At 36.9% G+C, this 8,932-nt stretch overlaps 1 protein-coding gene across 3 annotated transcripts; it reads right to left on the bottom strand.

Annotated features, from left to right (window-relative positions):
• Positions 1–622: 622 nt before the first annotated feature.
• Positions 623–5,742, bottom strand: LOC132630696 (uncharacterized). 3 transcript variants are annotated; one of them, XM_060346257.1, is made up of 4 exons: positions 5,448–5,742; positions 4,522–4,773; positions 1,472–2,039; positions 623–1,342 (listed from the first exon to the last, which is right to left on the bottom strand). In XM_060346257.1, the coding sequence occupies exons 2-4, from the start codon at positions 4,654–4,656 to the stop codon at positions 921–923; spliced, it is 1,125 nt and encodes a 374-aa protein (XP_060202240.1). In that variant the 5' UTR covers positions 4,657–4,773; positions 5,448–5,742; the 3' UTR covers positions 623–920. The 3 variants fall into 3 exon arrangements, with proteins under 3 accessions (XP_060202240.1, XP_060202238.1, XP_060202239.1); XM_060346255.1 differs by having other exon boundaries at positions 623–2,039; positions 5,448–5,738; XM_060346256.1 differs by lacking the exon at positions 5,448–5,742 and adding an exon at positions 4,886–5,407 and having other exon boundaries at positions 623–2,039.
• Between the last annotated feature and the right edge of the window lie 3,190 nt (positions 5,743–8,932).

The raw sequence follows: 8,932 nt of genomic DNA on the forward strand, positions 1-8,932 counted from the left end.
TGCCATGTGCACCTCATCTTCAGAAGCTTGCCAGCCTAGAAGCCTGACAGTCTTGCTTGATCAGCCTTCATCAGCCCGCCCTTCGTCAGAACATTACATACACCCTCCTTAGGGATTCGGCGTCCTCGCTAAATCCATCTTATTGAGGGAGTACTAGCTCTGATACCATATTTGCCACGACTCAAGTCCATGGCACATATTCTCTACTTTGGGACTAGGCCCACACGACTTTATCTTTCGGCCTACGCCACATCAAGCCCCAAAAGAACGTATACCATTTAGACTTGAGTTATGTCTTATGGAGCTCTTTACTTTCTTCTCTCATTCCGATATGGGATTCACCTAAAATGTCATGTGCACCTCATCTTCAGAAGCTTGTTAGTCCTGCTTGACCGACCCTCGTTAGCCCACCCTCCATCATGGGCATTACAATGAAGACTCAATGGTTTGGCTTGTTTGGACTATATATTTTTTTCTACCAATCAACCTCAGTAAAATTTAGACTTAATTTCACAGGTTCAAGAAAAAGGGAGATAAGCCAATGGCTAGTAGCAAATCCAATTCTCAAACGAAAGTCTAATAAATTTCTATTCATCGTTAATGCTAGAGTAGACCATAGACGTTGCAGAAACTAAACCCAATAATCATAAAAAAACAATTCATGCTGGCCAAGTCTTATGAATATTACTCTTTGGACATTCCATTACTTAAATCTATGGAGAACTAACCATAGACCAAAAAAAAAAAAGGCCGAACAAATGAGCTTTAACAACTAATATTAACATGATTAAAAAGTCATACTTGTACTTAAAGGGCTGCTCCCATCAAAATTCCTGAAGGAGGAAGCGCGAACACTGTAATCCATCAGGCTGCGAAGCAAATCCTTCAGGAATCCCAAACCTGTTATAAGACGCCACGGTCTAAATTGGCCGACGTAGGTATTGACTTTTCAAACCCTGAGGTTTCTGGCCTTTACTTCCTTTGTGCAAGCATATGTCATTAATGTCATCAGCAATATCATCACTAATATTGACTAATTTATTGGATGATCTATTCTGTAAGCTCAACTGTCGGGGGATGAAAACATTGAAGTAATAGTTGATAATGGTTTTCCCATTCTTTTGTGGTAATGACTTTAATGCATTGTTCAGAAAGCTCTTTCCATTTAATTGTGGTTTCCTTTTGACCAGTGACTCAAAGGTCGCTGCTTCCTTAAATGACCATGCCTTTGAAACTTGCTCCCCCATTTCATCAAATTTCCAACTGAAGAAAGCAGGACCAAGTTCACATTGCAAAAGTCGCCTTTCCTCTGAGACGTGGCGTTTGACACAGACAGTGGTTCCTGGAGACCAACAAGAGCAAGAGTAAGCTCTCCCTTTTCCAATTGCTCTAGAAGACACTTTCTTATTTCCGATCTCAATAGGCCAACCTCGGGTGCCTAACCATCTTGAATTTTCAGAGTTATCCTTACCTGCTGGGACAGTCCAGTCTGGAACGTCAGCTTGGAAACGAGGACCTACTGGAATAACAAATCTCTGAAGGTGGTCGCCAATGAAGTTCAGCAACCTGGGGGATTGACAAAGTGGTTGTAGAGGTCTGCTTCTTGATCCTTTTACAAACAACAAGCTTGAATTATGAGCCGCGTCATCCAAGGTCAGTAAGGAGGCAACGGAAGCGGTCCGGTTATCATGACTCACCAGGTCTGAACCAGTTACTGACTCATCAGAATCAACTAAGGAAGAGAAACCTTTAGGACCAAAATCTATTCCATCATTGTGGAGGGAGAATTCTGAAGGTAGCTGCTCTTGAATATTGTCCACAAATGTTAGTAAACTACATGCACTGTCAGAACTCAAGAAAGTTTCTCGGTCAGAACTTTTTGCGGTGTTAACTGAATTAAGCAAGCATGAAATACCAGAGGCATGAGAAAAATGCCCTCTACTTAGTTTTGATTTACTTTTCTGGTTAGATTTCTCCGCCGGAAGTCCTGGAGGAGATCTCAACTGACCTTTGACAAATTGTTGAAGTTTTCTTTTCCTCTGTCAAAAGAATCAGGAGAATATATTATATCAGTATGGCAGACTTACAGCGAAATGGAAAAAGAAAAACATCTGATGCTGCTCAGGAAACATATTTTTCCTACTAAAGGATGTCCTAAGGATGAAAATTTCCAGAACTAATTGTCAAACTATAAAAAGTCAAGACAACAATAAGAACATGGATTTTCAATTGCACTCATGATTTGATACATTTTGAACACAAAATGGAATTGATCTTGATGTCTAGTGATACCACAAAGACGTGCCCAACCACGCCTCAGTCTCAAACAGGTTGGAGCTGGCTATAGAATCCTCATTTCTTTTTTTTCTTTCTTTGTTTTTGATAACCGTGGTGTTCGGGCAAGCTTGCGCGCACCTCGACTAATTCCACGGGGTACCTGCCATCTCCCACCAGCAACAGGTACCAAGTAACTCTGTCCACCAAGGCTAGAACAGATGGGAAAAAATCACCTAGTGATTTGTCTCTGCTAGGAATTAAACCTAAGACCTAATGGTGCTCAACCCACTTCACTGACCACTATGCCACACCCTTGGGTGTTGAATCCTCATTCCTTTATTTAACCTCATCTCATATTATCGTCAGAATAAGTAAAATGAAAGTGAAAATATAATAATAATAATAATAATAATAATAATAATAATAATAATAATAATAATAAAAAAAGTTTCATACGAGTCTAAAATTATCCTCAACTAGTAGCTATCACCTATATGGATCTTTTTCTTCCAATGTGCACTATCTTTAGGTAAGTCTTTATTGATACCAAGCACTTGCAGGTCTTTTAAGACCACTTCCTTCTACGTAATTTTTGGTCTACCCCATACCCTTTTAACACCTTCATTTACCCTAGTTTCACACCTACAGACCGTTGCATCTCTAGGTAGAAACCTCAAGTATGCTCTAATTCCTATTAGTGTTCATGTATGCAGCCAGTGCCCTCTTTGCCATTCTATCCAAGCACTAGGTGACAAACTTACAAAATTTTGAGATTATCGCTAATGGGTCTTAAAGCACTCTTTGAGTGTGCTTTTAGCTTAACCCCAAAATTAACGAAAATATGCTTATGAGAGAAAGGAAGGTGGATCTATGGTTGGGAGCTGAAAGAGGTACATGTGCATTTGCATACAATGGTTTAGAAGTTCATCAGCAATCCATTTGAAAAATGTGCCTGCTCATCCATCTATAATTCATCCATTTTACAAAGAGATTTAAACAAAATCAACAGTAGATTATTCACTAAATGCCTCTGCATGTGGCATAATGATTAGGTGCATTAGTGCTAGGTCACCCATGACCCATCCCAGTACTACTCTCGCTTAAGCATACTTAACTTCGGAGTTCTGATGGGATTCGGTGCGTTAGTGCTAGGTCGCATCCCCTTTTAGCAGGCAAATAAAAGGAATAAATCAGTGAAAAATGTATGCTTCTACACAATGACCCACATAATTCAGACAGGGAATGATGAAAAGTCAAAACATCAGATCAAGCTTCACTTTTGATCATTTATATCATTGGTAATGCAAAGTGGACTAGGAGAAAATGTGAGAGATGTGTTTTACATTCCACAGAAAACAGTCAGTTGGACTTGAACCTCATAGTACTAGTCTAAGAAGTGTATTCATCAATATGGCCAGCTAACCAACCAATCAATACAACAACAACCAGTCAACCACTACACCTCAGTTCCAAACAAGTTAGGTCGGTTTACCAAAAAATCAGTATCTGGTCACAAATAACACTCTCAATTTTGGAAGGGTAAATAAGACTTAAAACGTACTGGCATAGGAAGCATTGACAAAGATGACAGAAGTAATGATGCATGCGCACAAACAGACTCAAAACACAAAGTACGTATGCCAGAAGGGTACACATATATGTCGTATATGTTTGTTTCTTTAGCCCAAAATTAATACTTAGTCCATCCAATTTTACGCCACACCACTTAACTAGACTTCAAGTTTGAGAGTTTATTTGGAGACTGAAATGAAAATGAGATCTAATCTGAATCCACTCCAAAATCTACTTCCAAAATAATCTATTATCTGCTAGTATAATCCAACTTGCATTTTAGCTTCAATTTGGTAATTTTTTTTGACATAAATCACAATTTTAACTTGTTTAGCAACTTAATTGGACTACATTATTATCTTTTGACAAAATATAACAAATAGTACTTGAAAGAAAGTCATTGACTAAAGTAATTTCATATCTTTCACCTGAAGTCATGCTAATTCCTGCATTGTGTTTTAAACTATTTCTCTCCATTACTCCAGTACAGTTCATTGATGTTTATCTTAGTCTATAACAACCCCACGAGCATGAGATGACAAAGAGCCATTATACAACAATAACAACAACAACAATGTATGCAATGTATCCCACAAGTGGGGTCTCGGAAGGGTGGTGTCAAAAACCCATTATATATATATATAGAGAAACTTCATAAAAGAGTGTGCATACCCAAGAAATGTCATTATTAGCAAGAGCCATCGCATCTCGCACTTTAAGCATCTGATTCCATAACGGCCGAACTTTCTGATGTGATACATTGGAATTACAAGGATCTAGTGCAAGTTCTTTCAGCTGAGCTAACATTTCTTCATCAGTATTCGTCCCAAATATCAACTTCCCTTCTTCTTCAATACTTCTTTTTCCCTCCTTCACATTCTCGAATGCACTCACCTTTCAGCTACACTTCTCCTAATTTCAACCCTGAAATTTAAATATGTGCAACAATAACAATTATTATGTATAACAACAACTACATACCCAGTATAATTCCACAAGTATAGTTTGGGAAGGGTAGAGTGTACGCAGATCTTACCCCTACCTTGGCAGGTAGAAAGGTTGTTCCCGATAAACCCTCGCCATAGTAACAATGATTATTATTTTATTTTTTTAAAAATGGACAAGGTGGATAATCGAACTCTTACCAACAAATTGAAAGTTCAGTTAGCCAACCAACTGAGTACTGAGATTATGTACTCAAGATCATAAATTCGGAAAAATCGGGGCATATTCAATTTATTTTTATTTTTTTTGAATTTCATAACGGACATTTCTAGACTATCAACAGTTACTGCATTTAGTTCAAATGCAATATGAGAAGTTGTGGATCCACATTCAGCTTAGCTTGGTAGAATTAAGCGGATTAAGTAACTTAATTTCAGTTATCAGATCATCTTTTAAATATTAAAATGACCAGAGTGATCGTCAGGAATTCAAATTAAACCCCACGAGCGGAAGTTATTTGACACGCGCCGGAGCTGAAATTCCGATAACCCTAACCCCAGATGACGGAAGTGTTACATCGGTGAGTGTATAGGCATATTTAGTAGTCAAAATATAGACATAATAATAGTATTAGCAAATTTGTATGTACACACCTTTTGGTTGCTTGCACTGTTGACGCTTTGTTTGCCTTGTTAAATCCGGTCCTCTTTTTTCTTTTTTTTTTCTTTTATTTTTTTTTCTTTTTGTTTTTTGAAGAAAATTCTACAACTCCTCCTTTATTTCTTTTTGAAGAAAACATTCTAGACCTCTTCCTTCTATGAAGTGAGGTTTGGGAGTGAGGTTTGGGAATGAGGGGTGAGGGTATTTATATAGATGGGTTTATCACATTTAGGCGAGTTGTTTCAATATTGAGTTGTTGATCCAATCCATTTAAAGTTTGATGAGTTAGGATACGTTAGGTCAACTTGGGCCTTAGTCACATATCCAACACAAAAGTTTCACTGAACATCTTATTTGGTCGTCGCTATCATTTAATCTGTATCTACTTTTAAAAAAAGCTTAACTGATATTCAGTACTAGATAACTTCAGACAGACAATTTCATCATCATCTTCTTCTTCTTAGTTGTTGTACAATAGTATTTTCAAATTTATAGCAACTGAAGTATAATGCTATGAAGAAGTGGGTATTTAATTTTGAATTTGAAAAGTGAATTTCAATCAAATGGGTGTTATTGGAAAAACTTGAAATAATGGCAAATCACCATTATTACAAAATGGGTTTGTAGATTTGTTGTTTTATTAAATTGATGATTGTGGTTTGTTCTTTAAGGTATTTGGAACTTATGTTTCAAATTTGGGATCAAATGAAGTAGATTTGGGTGTTGAATCGTGTGTTGAATTGTTGAAATTCGAAGAACAAATTTTTATTTCTGGGGAAAAAACATTCAGCTGCACATCAGACATAAATTTCTGAACTTCAACCACAGACTGAATTGCATGCAAAAATTGGTTGCACTTCAGTCATGTGTGACAAAAATGACTACTTTAGTCATATATGTCTGTAGACAAAGATGAATGCAACTATACCAAATAAGCGTTGACGAAATGTCAAATATTTGACATTGGAATCACGGTGAGATTGCCTACATTCTCTAAGATTACTTGTCATAAGGATGAAATGCAAAGAAATGTAGTTAATCGAAAATAAACTTAACAGCTACCATGTGAGCCCGTTTGAAAATAAGTTGTACTATTGAGTTCTTGAAGATAATTCTACATCTTTTCCTTCTATGGAGTGATGTTTGGGAGTGAGGAACAAAGGTATTAATAGGTGTTTTGATCAAATTTGGGCTGGTTGAAATAAGTTGTATCACTATTGTGGTGTGATCCAACCCGTTAAAAGTTTGATGGATTAAATTAGGTTAGCTCAACTTGGGCCTTGGTCACATATCCAACAGAAAAGTTTCACAGAGCATCTTATTTGCTCGCTATCATTTAACCTGTAACCACTTTTTTTTAAAAAAAATAACTGGTATAAAGTATTTGGTAATTTCAGACAAACCACTACTACTACTTCTTCTTCTTCTTCTTAGTTATTGTTGTACAATAGTAACTTTTGCATTTATAGCAAATGAATTATAATGTTTTGAAGAAGTGAGTCTTAAATTTTGAATATGAAAAGAAAATTTAAATCCAATGGGTGTTGTTGGAGCAATGGTAAAGTTTATGTCTGTGTGACTTATAGGTCACGAGTTTTGAGCTGTGGAAGCATCCATTTATGCTTGTATTAGGGTGGGTGTTTGTCACGCCCCGAACCATGGCCTGGGCGTAACACGGCACTCGGGCCTTGCTTGCATGTGTCCGAGCGAATTTTATGGCTTGCTTGTCAACATGGGCATCAAAACAATATAATCTATATGATGCAATTTAAATGAATCATGAAAAGTAATTTGCGGAATAAAGTCTTGAAGTTATCTCATAACATGAAAAATCATGAAAACGTAATAGTATGCACGCATGAAAACATAACTGACTCTGTGAACTAACATTTGTCTATGAAACCTCTAAAACATGTCTGAATACTAACTACCAGGACATGTCCTGGACTACCATAACTGAATACTAATGCAAACTCCATGTTGAACCCCGAGAGGAGTGGGGATCACCAATAAGCTGATAACTGAGGTGATCCTATTGTGCAGGTGTATGCTCCTGAAAACCCGTATCTACACCGTGAAGTGCATGCCCCGGGCAAAAGGGACGTTAGTACATGGTGAATAGTACTAGTATGAAAAACCTTCTGAAATGAAGAACATGGCACAACATAGGTATAGGACATGAACTGAAACTGAATGTAACTTGAACATGAGCATGAAACGTGAGTAAAGTCTGAAAACAGTAAATCAATGGAAATACATGTATGTAAAACTGCTTGTAACGTGGGGAACACTATAGTATAACCGACAACATGATCTGGTACTTTCGTTCTACCAGGAGAACACTCACACCTTGCCAGGGATAAGAGATTTAAGTAATAATAAGCATGTAAGGATCCAAACTGCATAATGAAGGTGTTGCCTCCTTGCTGACAACCCTTATCCTACGGTGACAACGTAGTTTCAGGCTATCTGAGCCTTCTCGGTTAACTAAGCAATTCCTAAAAACATGAACATGATATAGTTGGCTAAGAAGCCCATGACTTTCGTGAAATAACTTGTGATCATGATTTCACGAAATAACTTGTAACATGGTTTCATGAAATATCTTGTAATATGGTTTCATAAGATAACTTGTCATAGTCTTGCAAACATATTCTTGATTCATGAGTAATAACAATAATTCATAATCACACACACACACACACATATATATATATATATATATATATATAATTGACTTGAAAACATGTTTGTAACTTGCTACATAAAATCATAAAGTTTCATATAAACATAATGAAAGATTAGGAATACAATAACGAGTATAGATACAACATTCATGTACATAAATACATAAATACGGGCTACCAATATGTTGGGTTTAATGCCCTAGGATTTGAACTTCATGGATATCAAGGAAGGAAGCATGGGGAAGAACGTAGAGATTCCCACATGTGGATGGAAGTTCTACATACCTTAATTGCTCCAAAACTTGAATTAAAGACTTGAGTTTTGAAGAAGATTTCCTAAATCTTTATTTCTTGAACCTTGAGATGGGTTTTCTTGAAAACCCTAGATTAGGAAGAATAATTTCTTGCTTAGATTATTAGGATTTATGTTAGAATTGAGTTGGAATAATTAGAGTGGGCTTACCTTGGTGTTCTTGATGATGGAGGAGGGTAGGAGGTCGTTCTAGGGCTTGAAGGAATGAAAAATAATGATTTGAACTGATATGGGCGAATATATACTGTTTTGGAAAATCAAATTTTCGGCCCAGTTAAATACTGGCCATATTTTGAAATACGGACTGCACTGCGTCTCTTCAGTAAAATGGTCATAACTCTTTGCACAGATGTCTGTTTGACCCCCATAATATACCGTTGAAAAGGTATTTCAAAGCTCTACAACTTTCTTCGAGGAAGTTTTCCCAAATTCCAAATATGGTTTGAAATACGGGCCGTATTTTGAAATACGGTCCGTA

Source organism: Lycium barbarum, chromosome 3 (assembly GCF_019175385.1).
Source record: "Lycium barbarum isolate Lr01 chromosome 3, ASM1917538v2, whole genome shotgun sequence".
In the NCBI taxonomy this organism is placed as follows: domain Eukaryota; kingdom Viridiplantae; phylum Streptophyta; class Magnoliopsida; order Solanales; family Solanaceae; genus Lycium; species Lycium barbarum.

Bases quoted from the DNA above. Each gene is read 5' to 3' on its own strand.
- LOC132630696 (XM_060346255.1), bottom strand. From the start codon at position 4,656: ATGTTAGCTCAGCTGAAAGAACTTGCACTAGATCCTTGTAATTCCAAT. The intron at 2,040-4,521 runs GTATGCACACTC...TTCTTTTGACAG, and splicing joins CTAATAATGACATTTCTTGG to AGGAAAAGAAAACTTCAACA.